This window comes from Xiphophorus couchianus, chromosome 21 (genome assembly GCF_001444195.1).
Source record: "Xiphophorus couchianus chromosome 21, X_couchianus-1.0, whole genome shotgun sequence".
Lineage (NCBI taxonomy): Eukaryota > Metazoa > Chordata > Actinopteri > Cyprinodontiformes > Poeciliidae > Xiphophorus > Xiphophorus couchianus.
Window position 1 is genome coordinate 1,415,518 of NC_040248.1, and position 22,554 is coordinate 1,438,071.

Below are 22,554 nucleotides of genomic sequence, written 5' to 3' on the forward strand. Positions count from 1 at the left end.
ATTTCACCCATGAAATCTTTCATTTTTACTTTTTATTTTTCTTTTATATGGTTTTCTTGTCTCCTTTATTTTTCACTGTGAGCCAATCAGGTTTGACCAGTAGCTACGTACTTCCTCTCTGCCTCCATTTTATGGTGAAGCTACTGAAGCTACCAACTGTATATCAAATTAAAGTTACTGAAAACAGGGAACTAGGAATAAAAACTGCAGTTTTTCTGTCTTCATATCACATTTCTGAGACCCAACACTCCTGGTCTCTCTTGAAAAACAGATTATTAATCTCAGTGAAGTGTGTTTTAAATATTTATAAAGGAATGTGAATAATATCTACTGTAATGTCAAATAAATGATAAATACATCATAATGATTAGACTTTAAAAGTTTAAAAACTTTTATTCATGCATCAGATTATACAGAACAAAACAGCCTTAGAAACGTAAGATAATAAAAATATTAAATTACTGAAATCTCCTTTTACATTATATTTATTGTTTATTTTAAAATTAATAAATTTTTAAGAATTTATTTAATTCTTAAAAATCCATCACCTTATTGTGCTTCACTTTATTAAAAACAGAACCAATATTGAACCAATAAAAGCTCCAACAGGGAAAAAGTCTCAATCAATAATAAACCAACAAAGTTTCATGTCATCGTTATGAATGTTGGAGAATCGAATCAAACTGATCTACGTTGGTCTGAACATGAAGAGCGTTTGGTGGAAGATCCAGTTCCGTCACTTCTTAAAGTGGATCCGCCTTTCAGGTCCACCAGAACCGCTTCGGTGGTTCTGGAGGCTTCAACCTGTTTGAAGGAGGTGGATCCTGTCCACTGTCGCCACATGCTTGCTGCAAAGTCCACGACTCCATGCCATCGTTTCCAGTTTGAACACATGAACTGGTCGTCAAACAGACACCAGTACGCCTCCGTCCAGGACAGAAACACCTTCGGTAATTTAAATAACCAACCAAGTCCCATCTTCCATTGTTAGGTTGATGAACTTGGACTATTCCATTTTATTCTCCCTGTTTTATTAGTTGACTTTTGTTTCGGTCCAATCGTCCAGGTGTGGAACAGAAACATCTGGATCCACATCAGCCTGAACATCCACTGTAACTAAAGTGTATAATAAATCCTTCCTAATCTCCCTGACTGTGTAACTGAGAGTACTAAGCCCATCTTTGATTATATTAAAATACGTTTCTGTCAGTTTCTGAACTCTTCTTGGGTTTGGATCGTTGTGAGAATCTCTCTCATGTTGTATCATCTTGTACCTCCCAGTGACGGAGTCTGGTCTGGATATGAACATCCGTCTGTAAGAGATCCGCTGCGACATGTCGTCGTCTTCACCCCCCCAGCCCCAGAAGGTGTTTGAAAAGCCGTTGACTTTAAGGAACTGCTGTTTGGACAACGCTGAGACGCCACCGAAGATGGTGGCGTAGGGCAGGATGAAGTTAAACTTGTCCACAGCCACAGATAAATGTCTGGGATGGTCAGAACATCTGTAGAGGTTTCTATCATCTATTGGTACCAGGTCTACGTCAGAAAAGACAAAACAGTCGTAATCGTATTCGATCAGCGCTTCAACAAATCCGATGTTCATCAGCTTGGCCCGGTTGAACGCTCCGTCTCCGTCCTGGTTGATGACGTACACACCGTAGTCCAGCTGCTGACGCATCAGGACCGGATGGACGTAGTGGAGCCAGTGGGTCAGGTGTTCATACCGGTTTCTGAACGGGATGATGACAGCCACCTAGAAGATGGACGTAAAATAAAATACTGATTCTGCAGAATTATCTGAGCTATAAACCCAACTGGCATTACGGGATTTAAATGGATGCTTGTTCTGCTGTAGCACAGAAGTTATTGAAGTTATTAATAATAAGAGTATCAGTTTTAATGATTGATAATTATTTAAAGGTCTTATTTCATTTTTGGTTGCCAGATTAGCTTTAAATAAAATTCTTAGAAGTAAAATCAAAGATGGTGCTTGAAGTTTCTTGTCATTCATTATTTTGACTGACGACATAAAAAAATTTTATATTCTCTTCATACCCCTCAATTTTTAGATATTGTTGACATATTGACATGTTCAGTCGCTGTAGTGGCCATTGTGGGCCAAACCAAACATCCTGTTCCATGAAGCCACTATAAGGCACTGGGGTCAAGTTTTCCATATGCAGGCAAAAGAAGGTTCACTGTTCAAACTTGTCTTGTTGTTCTGGATGATTTATTTTGTTTCAGCTAAACAATTACAGAGTTCAAACTTTGTCTTGTTTTCATGCTGCCTCTCTTGCTCTGGTAAAAACCAAAGGCCCCAAACCCAAATGCCTGCTGGTCTTTACTAGGCCCCTACACTTATAGAAAGTGGATTGATCCACCTCACTTCCTGTCTTTAGAAAACGAATAAATAACAAATAATAAAACAAAAGATAAATAGAATCAACAATTATTAACCTGCAAATAAACTCTGTAAATAATACAAAAACTAGAAATGTAAGAATAAACTAACAAAATTCAAATGGATAAAGAAATAAAGAATAAATAGCTCCAACACTCCGGCCCCTAATTCCTGAGGCCGAAACATCGTCAGTGACCCCTCACACCCCCACCATGGACTGTTCTCCCTGCTGCCCTCTGGAAAGAGGTTCTGCAGCATCCGGTGCAGGTCCACCAGGTTCTGAAACAGCTTTTTCCCACTTGCCATCAGACTGCTGAACTCTTAACTGGACTGCACTTAAAATCTGGTCTCCACTTTATACCTTGCACATGTACAGAGCTAAATAACTTCTATTTTACTGTCAGTCCTGTACCTTATATTTTATATTTAGATTTATATTCATATTTTATACTGTATTTTATTTTATTCTGGAGTAACCTCACAACATTGGAACCTCAAAACATTGTCCTGAGCCGTATGCAACGAAATCTCGCTCTGTATTCACCCTGTGCATGCAAAATGACAATAAAGTCAGTCTAAGTCTAAGTCTAAGGAGTGAGACATCTTTTAGTTCTTGTCCATTTTTGTCTTTCCTGCATCAAAGGTAAATACTCAGAAAGGCATTTCAGTTGTAAATTTCTGTTGTTGTGCACATCTGATCCATTTGAAGTTGTTTCTGCCTCTGTTTAGGTCTGACGACAGGAGAGTCAGATGAAAAATTTGTTCTTTCTTTCGGAACAAACTCATCAGCGCCAGGATTTAGCAGAGGTGTGTCCTTTACTTGGGCTCTTTCAAAATAAGAGTTCATTCCATCGGATCGTTGAGAACCAGCAACTGAGTTTATGTTCAAAACATTAAGTTTTGCATTAGTTGCTGCCAACTCTGTTTCCAAGTCTAATTTTTCCTTTTCTTTTCTCAGTTTTTCCTCTTGAGCTTGGATCAGATGTCTTTTGTCCAACGCGGCCAATCTCTCCATGAACGCTGCCTTTTCAGCCGCAGCTTTAATGCGAGCAGAAGAGGTAGATGAAGTCCAAGACTGCTGTGAAGATGTTTTTGAACGTGGCTTTACACTTGAAATATTAGAGACACTGTCTTCAGGATTTATTTCATCCAGATCTGCAACCTGATCATCATCAACATTATTTTTCTGTTCAGTATATGAATCTCCTGCTTCATGCAACCAAACCTTTATATTGTCCATAAAATCAGAGAATGTCGTCACCTTGGACTGAAAATACACAGATTGCCTTTTCACTTCTTCTTCTGGTAATGGCAAGCTTAAAACGGATTCATGTAAATCGGTTGCATCTTGATAGCATTTAATAAACTTGACAAAGTCAGAAGACACTTTCTTAACATTTTCTTGTGACGTCATTAATGCGGAAATTTTCTCCACTAATTTTGAAGCTTGTTTACACTTTAAACTTCGTTTTTCTTGACATGTTTTTATGTAAAACTCCAAACCCTTTGGCGTGAATTTGATGTTTCGTTTCTCTTGCGACATCTGAGTGTCATCCTCTTTGCTCTTTACATCAGACATTTTTAGCGATTCTTTGAATTATTTCAAACATTTAAAAGCAGCATAATCCACAAGGAATCCACAGGACAAATCACAAACGTGTCTCTTTGTTTAAGAGGTTGATTCGTGTGAACAAACATTTCCATGATGGGCGTCGGCACACGTCTTTATCCAATTAAGCTTCAAGTTGTCACATCAAATCATCTCATCAGTCTTTGCAGTGAAATAATGTCTTTAAACTCCAGTAGTTTCATCGTTTTCCTTTACGGCTTGAACAATATTGCCACGTACCAGTTTGATGAATGAGTGACGTGTCGATCCAGGCCCGATGCTTGATTTCAACACGATCCAAAACCTTTTGTTTGACGGTAATCCTTGAGATCCATACACCCAACATGTCCATTGATGAGGGATTATTCCTTTTAGTCCACGAGTTGGTTCCTTACTTGATCCATGCGGAGGTTTTTACTTGCTGTAGTGGCCATTGTGGGCCAAACCAAACATCCTGTTCCATGAAGCCACTATAAGGCACTGGGGTCAAGTTTTCCATATGCAGGCAAAAGAAGGTTCACTGTCCAAACTTGTCTTGTTGTTCTGGATGATTTATTTTGTTTCAGCTAAACAATTACAGAGTTCAAACTTTGTCTTGTTTTCATGCTGCCTCTCTTGCTCTGGTAAAAACCAAAGGCCCCAAACCCAAATGCCTGCTGGTCTTTACTAGGCCCCTACACTTATAGAAAGTGGATTGATCCACCTCACTTCCTGTCTTTAGAAAACGAATAAATAACAAATAATAAAACAAAAGATAAATAGAATCAACAATTATTAACCTGCAAATAAACTCTGTAAATAATACAAAAACTAGAAATGTAAGAATAAACTAACAAAATTCAAATGGATAAAGAAATAAAGAATAAATAGCTCCAACAGTCGCATTTAATTAATATCCAGCAGATACTCCGGATCCCAAGCTGATGAACTCATCTGTTTTTCTCCGTAGTAGTTATTATGGACTGCGGTCCAAAGATCCAACCCGACCAGGAATTCCTTCATTTCTTACATTTATTCACCAACCTTTTGTCTTGCGACGCAGCTGGATGGTCGGTACCGGCCTCCCTGCTGAAGGAACGGGCCGACCAGGTTCCGGACGTCCTGCAGGGTCCGGTTGGTTCTGAACTCCACGTACAGAGATCCCAGGTGGTTCGGAGGGCCGTCGGGACACGGACCCAGAGCTCCTCCTGGCCTTCCTGGCGTCGGTGTCGTATTCGGTCGGACTGCCGCTGCCAGTATGTTTACGGAAGTATTATTTCTTGTAATTACCAGGCTGCTCGGTACCGCGGCGGGGACATTTCTAGCTTTCAGGTGAAGCAGAAGCACCGCAAAGAATGTCAGGCTGGAAAAAGAAAAAAGTAACAACAGTTTAAAGGCCGTTTTCGGCATGCTAACAGTTAGCACTGAAGGTTTAAACATCTTCCCCGGATAGTTGTCTGGTAACGTCCGGCGGACGTCACGAAGCGCCATTAAACGTTTTCTACGAAACAAAACGTGAAAAATTACCTGTTTTAATGACATTACAAACTATCAAAGCGAAACTAATGGTAAAAAAAAAATATATATATATATATACCATGTACTATTACTGGTATGAAAGCAGAGTACCCACAAATTGTACTCAAGTAAAAGTACTTCCACATATCTTTACTCAGATAAAAGTAAAAAGTATCCGTCCAAGAAATGAATCATAAGAGTAAAAAAGTATTTGGTAAAAAGTTTACTCAAGTACCGAGTAACTGATCAAAACATAAATCATTTAATATTTAAAAATTACATCATCAGATGCAACAAAATATAAAGTTAAGTGGAAATGTTGGTATTTTAAAGACCAATGTGACAATAATTCATATAAATAACAAAAACAACCAAATCAGGCAAAAGAAAAGTTTTCCGACTCGGTTTCTTTCAATAAAAAAACTTTAGCAAAAGCTGCAGGTGTGTCTGGTGATTTTCTTTTATTAAAATATGTTTATTTTTCATTCAAAGTGTAGAAAATACAGACATTTTACCCAAGTAAGAGTAGAAATACTTCAAAGTAAAATTACTCAAGTAAAAGTAAAAAGTACAGTGCAATAAAAATGCTTCTGAAAGTACAATTTTTCAAAAACGTTACTCAAGTAAATGTAACTAGTTACTAACCACAGGCAGCAGCAGAGAAACGTAAATTAGAAAATGTAGCTGGTTCAGAGGATCAGTTTTAATTCAATGGGATTTGGATCAAATCAGAATAAAAATAAAATCAAGGAAAAGGTCAACATTTTAAAACATGCAATGCTTTGAAAAACACCTTATAGGATCAGAGGCTAAGTAAGAGCAGCTCAACTTCCATGTGTTTTTAAAGAATAAATCCAGGGCATTAATAAAAGTTTTAAAAAATATTTGTTAAAAATGCTTCTCAAGTGCTGAGTAACTGATCAGAATGTCTCATTTAATATTTTTAAATGATGTCACATTAAAAACTGTGGAGAGTTTAGTATTTCAAAGACAAAATAATTTATTTTCATAAAAGTATGAAAATTACAAAACAGGTCAACAATGAAAAACAGGAACAAACATTAACGCTGGATGCACTGGCTTTAAGAAATAATGGACGTTTCTGAAAGTTCTTCCTGATCGTTTAATGCCCAGCAGTAAATCAGCCTGAGATTTCCCCGACAGCGTTTCAGCTCCATACTGGAAACACTGGTTTCCATTTAAACCTCTCTGGACAACGCGGCTCTATTAAAACCTCCTGCTGGTGAGTGTTTAACACAACAAACTCAACTGGATTTTTCCAGTCACAGACGGGTCAGGTTGGAATTTATTTTGGGTTTGTGTCTGTTGTCAGATCAGAACCTGAAAATTTCTCCGGGTCCAACAACCGACGGACTCATCTGGACCTGCAGCCAGGCTGTTGACATATTATGATTTAGAGTCCAGTTTAGCTTTAATTACGACGTTTTCTGAGCAGATTATGTTTAGTTTAGTAATCTTTGCTCATTTTTAGCAGATAAGATATACTGTATATTAATATTAATATCTTTAAATGAGAATATAGGAGCCCAAACAGCCTGTAGTTTCATTCAGCGCTGCCTCTCTAACAGACGGAGTAATCACGTTCAGGATGAGGCCAACGACGTTTTGTTTAGGAAAATGAGTTTTATTTTTAAAGAATCCCATAAAGTTATTACAGTCCAGCAGCTGCTCACTTCCTCTATTCTCCTCTTTATCAGGAAGCTACAGAAAATTTTACTGAAAACATTTGAGAATAAAGACTCATTTTCACTAAAATCCTGTTTATGAGATTTTCCTTCAATCTGATTCATTTTTACATGAAAAATAACCAAAATCATTTCATAAGACTTTATAAATATGAATCATTTCATTACATATCCCCTCATTGTTTATTTAATAAAGTCCTTCCCTTTACTGTTTACAGCATATAAAAATCTGAATGATTTAAATAAAATCCAGGTTTTTAATTTAAATGTTTGGATGGTAGAAACTCCCTCAGAGTCTCAATCAGAAATAAATCAAGACAAACATCATGGCTGAATTTAGGAGAATCAAGTAAAAACAGTTTTACTTTGGTGGAAGATCCGGTTCTGTCAGTTCATAAAGTGGATCCACCAGCTGGTTCTGCTGGAGGCTTCGACCCGTTTAATGTAGGTTGATCCTGTCCACAGTCGCCACATGCTTGCTGCATCGGTTTAGTTTGGACTGAGTTGAACGTTATAAAGCCTTGCTGTTGTGGGTTGCAGGACTGACCAGACTGGACTCATTTTTTGTTCTGCTGGTTTTAAATTGACTTTTGCTTTGATTGAACTCTGAGACAGAAACATCTGGATCCACATCAGCCTGAACATCCACTGTAACAAAAGTGTATAATAAATCCTTCCTAATCTCCCTGACTGTGTAATTCAGAGAATTAAGCCCATCTTTGTCCATGTTAGAATAAGTTTCTGTCAGTTTCTGAACTCTTCTTGGGTTTGGATCGTTGTGAGAATCTCTCTCATGTTGTATCATCTTGTACCTCCCAGTGACGGAGTCTGGTCTGGATATGAACATCCGTCTGTAAGAGATCCGCTGCGACATGTCATCGTCTTCACCCCCCCAGCCCCAGAAGGTGTTTGAAAAGCCGTTGACTTTAAGGAACTGCTGTTTGGACAACGCTGAGACGCCACCGAAGATGGTGGCGTAGGGCAGGATGAAGTTAAACTTGTCCACAGCCACAGATAAATGTCTGGGATGGTCAGAACATCTGTAGAGGTTTCTATCATCTATTGGTACCAGGTCTACGTCAGAAAAGACAAAACAGTCGTAATCGTATTCGATCAGCGCTTCAACAAATCCGATGTTCATCAGCTTGGCCCGGTTGAACGCTCCGTCTCCGTCCTGGTTGATGACGTACACACCGTAGTCCAGCTGCTGACGCATCAGGACCGGATGGACGTAGTGGAGCCAGTGGGTCAGGTGTTCATACCGGTTTCTGAACGGGATGATGACAGCCACCTAGAAGATGGACGTAAAATAAAATACTGATTCTGCAGAATTATCTGAGCTATAAACCCAACTGGCATTACGGGATTTAAATGGACGCTTGTTCTGCTGTAGCACAGACGGTTCATTCAACATCTAGAATAGCATTAAAATGTTTACCAAAACTTTGCTGGTGAAGTTTTATTTAAATTCATAACTATATAACATTTATATACTTACATGTAAAACATGAAGTTATAATGCAGAAGCTTGTGGTTGTTAAAGTCCAGTCTGTGCAGGACGGTGTGTTGGGTTTCAGTTCAAATCAAATGACGGTTCATTTATCAGCAGAACTTTATAACAGGCTGGACCGTTTGAATCAGCTGTTCTGGAGCTGAGACATTCAAACCGGCCGGTCCAGACCGTTCAGGTCTGGAGGTTCTGCTCCAGACCCGGTTCTGCTGATCACCTGACCGTTTCATCCAGGTGAGCTGAAGCAGAGATCGACCCAAAACGAGTTAAACTCCCTGTTTTAAATGAACGGCTCATTTAAGAGAAATCTAAAACTCAACACATAATAAAAAGTTGAGTAACTTGTAGAACTAAATGTATTGAAAATAACAGCATAAAATCAGTTTAAGGTTCTTGTTTTTTACCTGAACTGTTTTTATAGGAACAGAAACATTTTACTTCATCCTTGGACCTTCGAGCATTTCACATTTTTATGTATGTCAAAATGTTTATCTTGTTTTCTCAAATAAATAAATCAGTAAGAAGGTTTGAAACAGCGACCCCTGGTGGCAAAACATGCAGTTTTAACTTTAATCTCTGTCCATTTCTGACTATTTTTGGTCAAAATCTAATAATCTTTCTAAACATCTGAGTTTCTTTGTGTTTTGGAGGAAACTTTTTAATCTATAGAAGTTTCTCTCTCTGAAACCTCAGAACATTCTAGTTCTCATCAGTCTGCGGACATCCTGACTTTAATATCAGAGGAAATCTGATCATATAAAATGTAGAATGTTTAAAAGACATACTTTAATTTTATTTTAGAAATGTTTTGTATTCAGCGGATCAAAACTTCAATCAATCAATCAAATTTTATTTGTATAGCACATTTCAGCAGCAAGGCATTTCAAAGATCTTTACATCAAATCAAACACAGAAACACAATGAATAATAAGATAATCAATCAATAATAACAGAATCAATAATCAAAGCACGGATCCAGAGACTTTCCTGGACGTCCTGTCGGACCTGCAGATTCCTCCGGGTTAGTTTCTCTGTTTAATGAAGCGATGGAAAATAATTTTCTGTTCTCGGAGTAAAACAGAAACAGAGCAAAGCAAACCAGGCTGAAGGCAGAGAGACACACCAACAGGCTAAAAAACGTTTTCAGCATTTTGATTCAACCTGGTTGGTTTTTCAGGTGATCCAGCCGCTGCAGAATCTTCTGCTTTTTGTTTTTTCCTGCTCTGTTTCCGCTTTTAGATTTTATTCTCAGTCATCAAGCCTTCAGCTGCTTTAACAAAAGTCTAATTATAAGATGGACGAGTCAGAAGATCCATGTCAGATGAAAAGCATCTCCCGGATCTGTTCAAGGATTGATGCTTTATTTGTTAACCAGAAACTGGATCTTCTGGTTCATCACTGCTCTCTCTCTCTCTTCACTCATCAGAAAAATGTTTCTTGGAACATTAAACCTGAAATGTCCCGGATTTTTTTAGCTTTTAATTTGCATGATGTGAGAATGAGGAACATAAATGTTTCCATCTCATGTTTGAACCGTATCGACTTCACTTCTGTTGAAACTGCTCTGTATAATATTAGTGACTGTCAAACAAAGTCGCCCAGCAGCTGAATAGGGGAATCCTTGTTGACGCGCCAGCTGATCAAACTTAAATCCAGGATGCAGTTTAAGATGGATTTATTTTGTCGATATTGTCAATATCCAGAACAGGGTCCAAAGCAGCATTAAAACCGGATTCGCAAGTTTAAACAGTAATCAAAGACAAAAACATACATTAAACCTCCCCATCAGCCAGTCACTGAAGTCACTAGGTGAGCAACAGCTGATCTACAATCAGTAATAACACCAGGTGATCCCGCGCCTCACCTATCCACAACAATGACACAATCAGTCTTAACGTTTTCCAACGCTATAAAAATGTGTAGAATAAATATTAAACTTCAACATTTCTGCCAACGAAGATTTGCATCATAGCCTGTGACGTTTCTTCCAGCTGGGCGGCGCGAGGCAGGTGGTAAACAACCCGACAGGTGTGTGTTGGGTCATGGAGAGCGAAGAGGACAATAACCCAGGAGAGATTCTGCAGTTCTTGGACCGAATCATTTGCATTCATTGCCAAAGCGGAAGGATTACCTGAATGTTTGCTCTGGAGCGAGAAGTTGTCAAAAATCAAAAAGAGTACCGTACTTCCTGGACTATAGAGCGCACCTTAATTTAAGCCGCACCTACACATTAAAAAATAAAAATAAAACAGGAAACGTACATATGTAAGCTGCATGGTTGAAGCGTGGGGAGAAAGTAGCAGCTTATAGTCCGAAAAATCTGGTAATGTGGAAAAACATTTCCAGGGAAGGTTTGTTACATCAGCTGCTGCATCAAGATTAAAGTTACAAGCTGGAAGTTGAGAAACTGTCCAGAACAGAAACACATTAAAGTCACATTAAACACGTAAGAACACAATCTTGTCATCAGCATATATATTTAGTAACAGATGGTTGTTTTTATAAACTGATTATTGATTTTTGTCAGTATATATTTAGAATTAGTGACATTATTGTGTTTTGTTGCTCAGGTCCAGGACGGCTGCGTGTCAAAAGAGAAGAGGTTAGGTTAGGTTAGGTTAGGTTAAACTTTATTAATCCCAAAGGGAAATTAAGGTTATCTGTTGCTCACACATTAATTCACATCCACACAACATTAAAACCGTACATCTGGAGACATCCATAAAAGATACAAGAATATAATAAATAAATACATTCCCACTAAAAGAAGTCTAGTAAAAGTGCTTAAATATGTTAAAAAATACTAGCCCCCCCCCCACACACACACACACACACACAAATAGCAGCATTGTAAAGCCTAGTGGCCTGTGGGACAAAGGAGATTTCAATCCTCTCGGTTGAACAACCCAGTGAGAGGAACCTGTCACTGAAGGAGCTCCTCTGGTTGGAGAAAACAGTGTACAGAGGATGGCTGGTGTTCTCCAGAACTAGACTGAGTTTAGACAGTGTCCTCTGTTCCACCACCGTCTCCACAGACTCCAGGCTCACACCGACCACAGAGCCAGCTCTGCAGATGAGGCAGTTCAGTCTCTGTATGTCTCTCTTCCTCGCATTGCCCCCCCAACAAACAGTTGCATAGAATATAACAGTAGACACAATGGACTTATAAAACATGTACAGGAGCTTAGAGCACACATTGAAGGAGGCCAATCTCCTCAAGAAGTACATTCTGCTCTGTGCTTTCTTGTACACATTATCTGTATTGGAGAACCAGTTCAGCTTATTGTCTAGTTGTAGGCCCAAGTATTTGTATGTGCTGACCACCTCCACCTCTACACCATCGATGGTAATAGGCTGAGGAGAGGGGGGCATCCTACGGAAGTCAAGAACCTGTCAGGATCTGTGTTTTTCTGTGTTTATTTAGAGTTTTCTGTGTCCTTGAGTCTCTTCGTTGTCCTGTCCTCCCCTTGATTGTTCCCAGGTGTGTCTCGTTTCTGTGATTACCCGCCCATGTATTTACCGCACCGTTTCATGACAGAGTCTGTCATGAAACGGTGCGGTGTTGAGGTGAGGCAGACGCTTGAGACCCAGGTAGAAATGAAAATGATGATTTTAATGACGGGAACACAGTCCAAACAACGAGCAGCAGGCAGATGGACACGACGACTAGACATTGACAACGACAAGGACCCGACGAGGAACAAGGAACACAGGTGGAGTTAAATACATGGGCGGGTAATCACAGAAACGAGACACACCTGGGAACAATCAAGGGGAGGACAGGACAACGAAGAGACTCAAGGACACAGAAAACTCTAAATAAACACAGAAAAACACAGATCCTGACAGAACCATCTCCTTTGTTTTTGAGATGTTCAGTTCAAGTTTATTCCTGTGGCACCAGGCCCCGAAATCCTTCACCAGGCTCCTGTACTCCCCCTCTCCACCCTCCTTTATACACGCCACAATGGCAGCATCATCCAAAGATTTTTGCATGTGGCATGTAACTGAGTTATATTTAAAGACGGAAGTGTAGAGGGTGAAGAGGAGGGGCGAAAGAACCGTGCCCTGTGGAGCACCTGTGTTGCTGGTCAGAGTGGTGGACCTACAGCTCACCATCCTGACAAACTGTGGTCTGTTGGTCAAGTAATCTGTTATCCATCTGATATAGTTTATTTATAAAAAAAAACTTTAAAATGGCTCAACTGGAGCAACATTAAGTTGATAAAACAATGTTGGGATCAGAGTTACTAAAATGAAAAGTGTCCTCTGGATCTGATGACAGGAGTCCTCTCTATCAAAAGATGCATAAAATTAGAAATTATTTTGTTTGTTGTTGAAACTCAAAGGTTCAGAAAGTTTTTATTACACAAAGTCAGAAAAGTGTCCAACATTTCAGTCTGGGCTTGTCTGAAGAACAAACAGAAAGTTTGTTTCATCATCAGTAATAAAGTCCAAGCGGAACATTTATCTTTTATCATTTACATAAACCTGACAGAAAATACTGATATAACGCCGTGGCAACAGGCGGCCATTCAGAGCTGGCGACAGAACTGATGGTACAGATATTAAAACAAAAGCTCATACACATTTGGGTTTTACCAAGAATATGTAAATTGATCATACTTGCAAATATCTTCAGCAGAAACTTCCGGATGTTCTTTACTTCCTGGTCAGACGGACTGGAAACATTCGACTCCTGATGAGCAATGAAGTCTCAGTCCGACGGCGTCTGATGGAGATAAAAAGTATCAATCTGCAGAACTTCTCCTCTGCTCAGTCCTCTCTGTGACTCACTGCATGAATTTCATATTAAATTCATTAATATTCCTTCAAAATGCACAAACACAAAAACATGGCAGCATCTTATTTGAGAGGGTGAACATAAGGCAGCATGACACTGTCATAAACATGAAGGAGTCTTTATGAAGCGTCATTCTGTAAATAACGACACTTTTAATGCAAAGTTGCTCTAAAATTGCATTGAAAGTCCTTAAAAGTGCCAGTTTTGCATTAAATTGTCATTATTTACAAAATCATGCAAAGATTGCACGTTTTCTCTTGCTTTCGGTGAAGGCGGACGCTTTTTTCCTCTGCTCCCTCCCTGCCCTGCTTGCTCTGCTTTTGTCTTGTCTTTTTCTATATTTTTGGAACCTTTCTTTGCACATCTTCCAAATCTACAAATTATGGATCTGGTCTACTGGTCTCTCAATGCAATTGATCATATTTTCTGGGCACAGGAGAGCCTTCTTGTTCTGCAGGGACACACCCGGCGGGATTCACCCTGGATTTATTCATGATAGCAGGATTTCTGCTGTTTGGAGTTTGTGTATTCCTGACTTATCGACAAATTTGTGACAGACTTGGCTGAACTAGCGAACACTCAGACTGTTATTGGACAGAGACGTAAGTTGGATGTGAGTCTTGCTGAGACTCTCAGCCCAGCTGAGGACTCAAAACTCACTAACTGGATGGAATCGATCTTGGAGACGTTGCCAGGTTCAACTCAATGGAACGACCAAACTAATTTGGATAATTGGGAACTGAGATGTATTGGAGAGACTCTAGGGAAGATTTTAATTTATAATCTACTCGACCTAAAACATTTTATATCTGAATTGGCTTTCCTCGTGTTGCCTTGGAAGGGCTGAATATTTCCAATCTCCTTGAAGATATGTAAACATAATGCTCCTTCCCACCTCCTGTTATCCATGCAGCTGTGGAGTTGTGCTCTCCCAAGGACATGCCTCGATAACAACATCTTATCGGACTTCTGCCGAGAGGCTGAGCAACGTGGTTTCATGGCCCTGTGATGTCACCGCCTTCACTCATGTCTTTGCTTTGTCTTTTGTTTTTGTGATGATTTGGGTTTTTCTCTGTGTTAATTTAGGTTTCTGTGTCGTTTTCAGTGAATTGAGTCTCTGTTGTCCTGTCTACCCTTGATTGTTCCCAGCTGTGTCTCGTTTCCCTGATTACTCTCTGTGTATTTAATTCCTTGTTCCTTGTTGGGTCCTTGTCTGGTCTGTCTAGTTGTGTGTCAAGTCTGTTGTCAGATGTCTAGTGTGAAAACTTGCTACCAGTTTTAAGCCTTAGCCTTCTGCTCATTCTGTGCTTCCTGGACTTGGATTATTATTTGTTTCATCATTAAATTCTTTACTAGCGGGCCTCCGGGACTAGAATATGACACCCCTGATATAAACCAACACACCTGAGAGTAAATATGGGCAGCATTTGTTTTTCTCCAACACTTTTTGTTCAGTTTTTTCTCCTTGTTCCTGTTTTTTCCTCTGACGTTCCCTCAGCCTGCCTGCCTGGTCTCCCCTCACAGCTGGACCCTGTTTCCCATCAGCCACCTGTTCTTCATCCAGCTGTCTAACTCCAAAGTATTTAAGCTCCTCATTTCATTCATTCCCTGCTAGATTCTCCTGTTTGTTTCTTTTTTCTCTCTTCTGGCTCCAGTTGGTTTCCCCTGGCTACTATTTGAACTTTTCTGGCAAATCTGTAATAAACTTTAATGTTTTCAGTCCTGATTTAAAGGAGACAACATCTTCTGTCTTAGAAACAGATTATCTGGTGACCAACCTTCCACCATCCTCGCTTACTGACTGTTTGACTGAAATTAAATCCTGGTTTTCCTCTAATCTACTTAAGCTTAATAGTGATAACACGGAGGTCCTTCTCATTGGTACTAAATCTAATCTGGCCAAAATCAAAAACTTTAGTCTTGAAATTGATAACTGTTCTGTTTTCCCCTCCCCTCAGGTAAAGAGTCTGGGTGTTATTCTTGACAGCACCCTCTCTTTCCAGTCTCATATTAACAATATTACCCGCTCAGCTTATTTTCATCTACGCAACATCAACCGTCTTCACCCCTCCCTTACTTCCCATTCCGCTGCCATTCTTGTTCACTGTCTTGTGACATCACGCCTGGACTATTGCAACTCCCTTCTGTTTGGTCTCACCCAGAAATCTCTTCATAAGCTTCAACTGGTCCAGAACTCAGCTGCCCGTATCATTACTAAAACCCCATCCATGCACCACATCACTCCTATCTTGCAAAGACTTCATTGGCTGCCTACCAAGTTCCGCATAGAATACAAAATTCTTCTGTATACTTTTAAGGCTCTTTACAATATTTCCCCACTATATCTTTCCAATCTTATTCATATTGCCACTCCCTCTCGTTCCCTCAGATCATCCTCCTCCATCCATTTGTCTGTCCCCTCTGTCCGTCTTACTACCATGGGGAGCAGAGCTTTCAGTCGCTCTGCTCCCCAACTCTGGAACTCATTACCACCTCATCTTAGAAACATAAAGTCATTCCCTAAATTTAAAACCGAACTTAAAGCACACCTTTTCAGATCTGCCTTTTCAATATGACACAATTGGTTTGCTTGATTTTTTATATAGATTTTTTTTACATAGATTTATATATTGATTTCATATAGATACATTGTTGTGTATTTATTTTATCTATTTTCAATTGCTTCATTTTATTGTTTCTGTTACTTTGCTCTTTATACGGTGTCCTTGAGTGCCAGAAAGGCGCCTTTGAAATAAAATGTATTATTATTATTATTATTATTTAGACCCACTACCATCCAGAGCCATTTCACTGTTTTATTAGATGCTCTTATTTAGAAACTATTGAAGTAGTCCAACCTACCAAAATAAAACAATGAACCGGTTTTATTTTCGTTATGACTGAAACGATTCTGGGAATTTAAGGACTCGTTGCACAATGTATCATCATGACCATCATCATTACTGTCTGATATGTAGCGCAGCAGGTCTGTTTAGTTATTACAGCTCATCTTATCCAAGGGGGTTTGACCTCAGGTACACACTCAGTCACAATGTCAGTTTGTTCAAACCTCCCACCTGAAATGTGAGCTGAAGAAGGAAGCTGCTCTAAAAAACGGCAGGATCTTGTTGCAGGGACAGAAAGCAAAGCTGTGAAACATTAGTGAGCATAAAGTTTCAAATCAAAGATATGAAGAAGAAACTCACCATCATTCTGGCGCTTTCTGTGTTATTCACTCTGACGTGCTTCACCGTCTTTTTACTCCACAGCAAAGACACTTCTTTGGTTTTTCCTTCCTTGCCACAACAGGTGGTGAAAGGAAGCAGGAGCGTTTTTGGAAAGATGATGGATCATATTTGGGTAACGAAAACCCCAGACGTCTCCCGGAAAACAGCAGCGACCTCGGCTCAACCGGCTCCGCCTCTGGATCCGTGTCCCGACTCACCTCCGTCTCTGGTGGGTCCGGTTCTGGTTGAGTTTCAAACTAACCGCAGTCTGCAGTGGGTCCGGAACCAGCTGGGATCGGTGCTGCAGCAGGGAGGCCGGTACAAACCCCCGGACTGCACCGCACGGCAGAAGGTGAGGCGGGAGATGATGCTACTTTAGCTGTGAAACGTTTTGAAGAGCAAATTAAATATAAATGAAAACATGGTAAATACGCAGAGGGAACTGGAGTAACTCGGTAACTCGAGTAACTCGGTAACTCGAGCTTCAGACTCATTAAAAGATAATCGATAAATGATCATGTGTCAAATTAAGCTAAAAAATGAAGGAATATGAAAACTGTTCATGCAGAAATGTTTACAAGTCACTTTGTTGAAGGTCAGATCAACTTTTTCTCAATAAATTCATGATTTCTGGATCAGCTCAGCCTCTAAAACAAACTTGGACGGTATTTTCTGAAGCCTAAATTATACAATAAACATTGATTAGTTATTGTTAAATCTATTGATTTTCATTAAGACATGTGGCTCTTTTAACATTTCATTCAGCTTTCAAAAAAACACAAAAAGCTGATTTATATTACTTTGAAAATGTGTAGAAGTGTAATATTGCACCACTAAAAATATGAATATATGGACATTAAACACTTTTAATTTAAAATTTCTGAAATTTTACAGGTTTTTACATATTTACTTTGACTTTTTAAAGATTTTTTTAAAGTTTGCTTTCTTTAGACACTCAATAAATTTGAAATTATTCTTAAAAGATAGAACAACCTGAAAATATAACCAATGGCAACAATAACAGGTGAAGAACAAACTTTAATTTAAGATTTAATTTTAGTTTAAACCAATGACGGCGTATTTTCTCCTTCCTGCATCAGGTTTTCAAATCCAGTTTTCTTCTCAGAAACAGAACAGAAAGCATAAATTTACCTGGGAAACAAACACAACTTCCAGAAAACACAACCCAGTCTCAGGCCAGTGCATTATCTGAATTTAAAAATAAATTAAAATACTTGTTAAAGAAACATGTCTGAATAACTGGTCACAAGTTGTGTTTACATCAGCCATAAAACTGGAATAACAAAAACAAATGAACTTAATGGCAAAAGAAATCAGTGTTTTCTGCTGCAGTGGAGACACATTTATAACCACCAGATGTTCCTGCAGCTGGATCGGGTCAGGAGATGACAGGAAGAGGTAGAAGGATCCATGTTTTTAATGACTTATGAACAAACTTATTCATTTATTATTTCACCTGCGTTTCTAGTTTGTAATGGAGACACAGTTTGTTTTTCAGTGCAAACTAAAATCTTATTCTGCTGGAAGAGAAACAGTCTGGTTGTTGAACTTGTGACATTTCTGATGTTTCCAAGTTTGATACAAAGAACAAAACAACAAAACACCTCATCCTAGAGCCAAGACTTTTTTTTAATCAAAAACTGTGAACTTTTTGTTTCCACTAAGCAAATTTATTGTCAAAATGTCAGCTATTATATGGTGAATGGAAACACAGACAGTGTCAGATTCATTGCACTAAAATCTCACTGCCAGTTCAAACTCTCCCTGCGTCCATCTTCTAGGTGGCTGTCATCATCCCGTTCAGAAACCGGTATGAACACCTGACCCACTGGCTCCACTACGTCCATCCGGTCCTGATGCGTCAGCAGCTGGACTACGGTGTGTACGTCATCAACCAGGACGGAGACGGAGCGTTCAACCGGGCCAAGCTGATGAACATCGGATTTGTTGAAGCGCTGATCGAATACGATTACGACTGTTTTGTCTTTTCTGACGTAGACCTGGTACCAATAGATGATAGAAACCTCTACAGATGTTCTGACCATCCCAGACATTTATCTGTGGCTATCGATAAATTTAACTACATCTTATCCTCAGTAACAGCCTTCGGTGGCGTCTCCCTGCTGACAGAGGAGCAGTTCCTTAAAGTCAACGGTTTCTCCAACACTTTCTGGGGCTGGAGTGGCGAAGACGACGACCTGTACAACAGAATCATCGTAAGAGGAATGTCCATAACTCGGCCGGACGCTGGGATTGCAAAATACAAAATGATCAAACATGGAAGAGACTTGCACAATGAGGTGAATCCAGAAAACGCTGTCAAAACACAAAAAACCGCACAGAATATCGAGACTGATGGACTAAACTCACTCAACTTTACAGTGAAGGAGATTTTGAAGGACGTCTTGTTCACTTTAATCTCTGTGGACGTTCAGGCTCCATGACGACAAACGTCAGAAATGAATGTTAAAGTGGAACGGTTGTAGCTTGGCTTGGCTTTGAGACGTGTGTGTGTTTTCTCAAACACTGCATGAACGTTGGATTTATGTAAATAAATTGTGTTTTAATTTAACACAAGTTAAATTTATGAGCTTCGTTTAACTAATATCACAGGTAGTTTTAACTTACCTGGATTTCACAACAAACAGGATATTATTTGTTCTTGATTCTTCATCATCTGCCAGCATTTTTCCTTCTGTTTGTCCAACAAGTTAGTTTTATTCTAACCTTCCCTTTTCTCTCTATCTCTGTTCAATAACATGTTTGGATCTTTGGAGTGTAGTTCTATATTTATCAGAGTGGTTTCAGTATTTAATGAAGCTGCTAAGAACCAAATGTTTACAAAGTAAAGTGAAGGAGTTAACTGAAGATGTGCTTTGTTTCTATCGTGTTTATGTCTATATAAAACTCATGATTCTTGGGAAAACATCTGTTCAAAAAGACACAAAATGATGGTAATAAAATATGTTTACATCCATTTATTAATACAAAGTGTATGTTTTTTGTTTTTTTTATATTTTAAGGCAGGTTTTCAATAACAGTTAGTCGTCCAGGATTATGTTGATTGTTGCACAATTTGGTGTTTACAGAAAAAAACAATTTGTAAGAAAATATATCCTACAATATTAATGGCACAAAATCTACTATAAAGACAGAAATTAAATATAATTTATTGTGGTTTAGTTGATAAATGTGGTTTTATTGGCTCTAGTGGCCGTTAGCTGAAAGTAGTTTGACAGGAAACGCAGCAATGAGAGACGGGGAAGACATGCGGCAGGCCGGGAATCGAACCAGTGACTTCCGCCACCAGGACTGGGGCCTCCATAGGAGGGCCCTGCTTTGATAAATGTGTTTAAAAAAATTTAAACCCCGAGCGGTTTAAAAGTAAGTTTCATTTGACCAACATGTTGCTGCAATCTTTAAGAAACAACATTTTGGAGCAACACATCCAGAGCTCTGACTAGAAGCTGAAAGAAAACATGTGGAAGCAGCTAAAGATTAGGGTGATGGACAGGAATCCCTCCAAACTCACAGACCTGGAGCTCATCTTCAAAAACCATGAGGGAAGATAAACAACATTTTCACAAAGTAGAAATAAGACCCAACAGATCAATAATGCCATTTAACATAACGACAAAATATTATCCACAATGTGTAGAATTTTAAAAATATATTTCATGTGTATTTGCTTAATGATGTAATTTAACTAAATGTAAAGTCCATGAGTCAGACAGAGAACGCCTCATCACACACTGGAGAGGCCAGATTTTTCTTTAAGGTTTGGCAGGAGTTTAAAAAAAGCATGAAAAAGTCGTGAGAAGATTCTTATGGTTTAATTTCTTAAGCATGATGCCAAAGAAGTGTCAGTTGGGACTAAAGCTTCTTCGGGTTTTACAAGTTCAGCAGTCCTCTCTGAGTTCCTTCTGCTCCTTTATTTTTATGAGGTGTAACAATTTTATTGCTCATCTTGAAGATAATTATGCTGTCAGGAACCAGGAAGCTGAGGTTCCAGCTTGCTTTGCTCCTGATCCAGATGACAGAGGAGGGAGGGGCCTTCAAGTAGCTTCTTCATCCACAAACGCCACAGTTGTTAATTAGTGTTATTATTTAAATGATGTTGTTAGTGTGACAGATTGGCTGAGGACCAACATGTAGGGAGCAGAAACAGGAAGACGTGAGAGAAAAGCCAACCGTCATGAACACCATGAGGCTCCGGTTTTTCATGTTTGGTTTATGGCGCCTTGTTTTCTCCGCCACACACCTGCTAAAGGAAGGCGGCACTTCTTCATTCTCCTCAGATTGTTTTAATCAGGTTTCTGAGGCAGTGGCGCAGTTCATCTGATATGAAAGTCAACAGGATTCCTCCTCACCTCTCCCCTAACGCAAATACCACTGCAGACGTTAGTGGTGTTGTCGTGGAAACGGTCTGTCATACAGCTGGATTACTTCCCAGTTTCTTATTGAAGTTCAGTGTTTCTTATTTGTCTGTAAAATACTCTACCTTCGCAAACATGCAAAGTCCTGCCAGACTCCTCACACAGTGTACAAAGAAGATGTTACAGATTGTGGTCAGATCTGGTTTGACTGGTAAAGAACCAGATCTGATCTCAACCTGAAAAGCTTGAAACAGGTCATGGGAGTACAGAGCTCCTCATCAGGGCCGGAAAAGAAGCAGAGAGCCAGTTTTTGAAAAAATGTTTTGTGGTAAGAAACTGTTACACCGTCAAAGAAAAATAACCTGGTAGTGAACCTGAAACGGGGCGTTGGTGCTGGAGGAAACAGAGCGGCGTCTGAGCATCATTTTGATTTAATTACAATGATGCACTTTGCTCTGTTTTTGTTCCACTACAAAAACAATTTCATTTTCTTCTTTCTAGTTCAGTTGTGAAAAACCCCCGAATGTTTCTGGAAAGATGATGGAGCGTCTAACGCCTGACACTTCAGGCAGAAAACAAGAACTTGGGTTCAATCTTTGACATTCCTCTGCAGCAGAGTTTTTTCTTATTAAATAAAAATAACAAAAGCTGTTGATCTAAAAGCAGAGCATGATTCATTACCAAGCAAAGTCATGAAAAACAAAGAACAGTTCTGACTAACTGTAAGCTAGCAGCTGACATCACAGCAAATAAACGGTTGTTTCCATGCAGAACCTCATGGACCACCAGTGGTCCGCGGACCACCGTTTGAGAAAGACTGCTCTACAGCCAAGACTTCCTCCATTGTCCCGTTCTGCCCTCTAGTGGCAACATTGACTTACAACCATGCCAACTTAAGAAGAACCGGAAACACCAGGAAAGAGAATCTGGGCAACTTTCTTGCTTCGTTTATGTGTTAAAACAAAGTTAAAGTGAGTAAATTCAAAACGCAGTCCCACCCAAACAAACAACTATATTAGTGATCAATTATTCTATTGATTATTCTGATGATAGATTTTTAAAATGGTAACATTTACATTATGAACTTCAATAAATGTGTTGCTAAAAAGTAAATATGAAGTTCAATTAAAATACAAAATACAAGGCAAAGTTCTCATTTTTTAAGTTAATTTGTGCATTTTAAGAGTATAGATTTATTTTTGGGACATTTATATATTTCTGGTTTTATATTTAATATTTATGTTTCTCCATATAAACTAATTAATTAAAACATTCCTGCAAAGCAGAGCGGATCCAAATGCTGAAGTTAAAGACTCGGCTGACAGAAACTCTTCATGTCTGTTGTTGCTGCTCAGGTTTTGGGTTCAGGGGAAAAACTTTTCCACTTTCTGACTCAGACCGCC

General features: G+C 39.2%; 5 protein-coding genes, 1 long non-coding RNA gene and 1 pseudogene across 40 annotated transcripts in view; 2 read left to right on the top strand and 5 right to left on the bottom strand.

Moving 5' to 3' along the window:
- Window positions 1-22,554, top strand: part of LOC114136412 (NACHT, LRR and PYD domains-containing protein 14-like) — a 337,230-nt gene that overhangs the window by 292,423 nt on the left and 22,253 nt on the right. The window lies entirely within an intron of this gene.
- LOC114136418 (NACHT, LRR and PYD domains-containing protein 3-like) overlaps window positions 1-22,554 on the bottom strand; it is a 476,176-nt gene that overhangs the window by 121,352 nt on the left and 332,270 nt on the right. The window lies entirely within an intron of this gene.
- LOC114136451 (beta-1,4-galactosyltransferase 2-like) lies at window positions 43-5,530 on the bottom strand. Its single transcript, XM_028004455.1, has 2 exons — window positions 5,034-5,530; window positions 43-1,753 (listed from the first exon to the last, which is right to left on the bottom strand). Exons 1-2 carry the CDS (start codon window positions 5,478-5,480, stop codon window positions 1,034-1,036), a joined length of 1,167 nt encoding a protein of 388 aa, XP_027860256.1. The 5' UTR covers window positions 5,481-5,530; the 3' UTR covers window positions 43-1,033.
- LOC114136491 (uncharacterized) lies at window positions 2,225-2,669 on the bottom strand. The gene is made up of 2 exons (XR_003593820.1): window positions 2,359-2,669; window positions 2,225-2,288 (listed from the first exon to the last, which is right to left on the bottom strand). It is a non-coding gene; the product is annotated as an uncharacterized LOC114136491 (long non-coding RNA).
- On the bottom strand, window positions 2,895-5,027 carry LOC114136464 (uncharacterized). The gene is made up of 2 exons (XM_028004475.1): window positions 4,691-5,027; window positions 2,895-4,620 (listed from the first exon to the last, which is right to left on the bottom strand). Exon 2 carries the CDS (start codon window positions 3,978-3,980, stop codon window positions 3,066-3,068), a length of 915 nt encoding a protein of 304 aa, XP_027860276.1. The 5' UTR covers window positions 3,981-4,620; window positions 4,691-5,027; the 3' UTR covers window positions 2,895-3,065.
- On the bottom strand, window positions 7,132-10,149 carry LOC114136812 (beta-1,4-galactosyltransferase 1 pseudogene; annotated as a pseudogene).
- Window positions 16,483-19,643, top strand: LOC114136458 (beta-1,4-galactosyltransferase 2-like). Its single transcript, XM_028004467.1, has 2 exons — window positions 16,483-17,106; window positions 18,557-19,643. The coding sequence occupies exons 1-2, from the start codon at window positions 16,717-16,719 to the stop codon at window positions 19,217-19,219; spliced, it is 1,053 nt and encodes a 350-aa protein (XP_027860268.1). The 5' UTR covers window positions 16,483-16,716; the 3' UTR covers window positions 19,220-19,643.

Coding starts and splice junctions, on each gene's coding strand:
- LOC114136464 (XM_028004475.1), bottom strand. CDS start 3,980: ATGTCTGATGTAAAGAGCAAAGAGGATGACACTCAGATGTCGCAAGAG.
- LOC114136458 (XM_028004467.1), top strand. CDS start 16,717: ATGAAGAAGAAACTCACCATCATTCTGGCGCTTTCTGTGTTATTCACT. Junction 17,107..18,556: donor ACTGCACCGCACGGCAGAAG/GTGAGGCGGGAG, acceptor TCCATCTTCTAG/GTGGCTGTCATCATCCCGTT.
- LOC114136451 (XM_028004455.1), bottom strand. CDS start 5,480: ATGGCGCTTCGTGACGTCCGCCGGACGTTACCAGACAACTATCCGGGG. Junction 1,754..5,033: donor GCTGCGTCGCAAGACAAAAG/GTTGGTGAATAA, acceptor TCCATCTTCTAG/GTGGCTGTCATCATCCCGTT.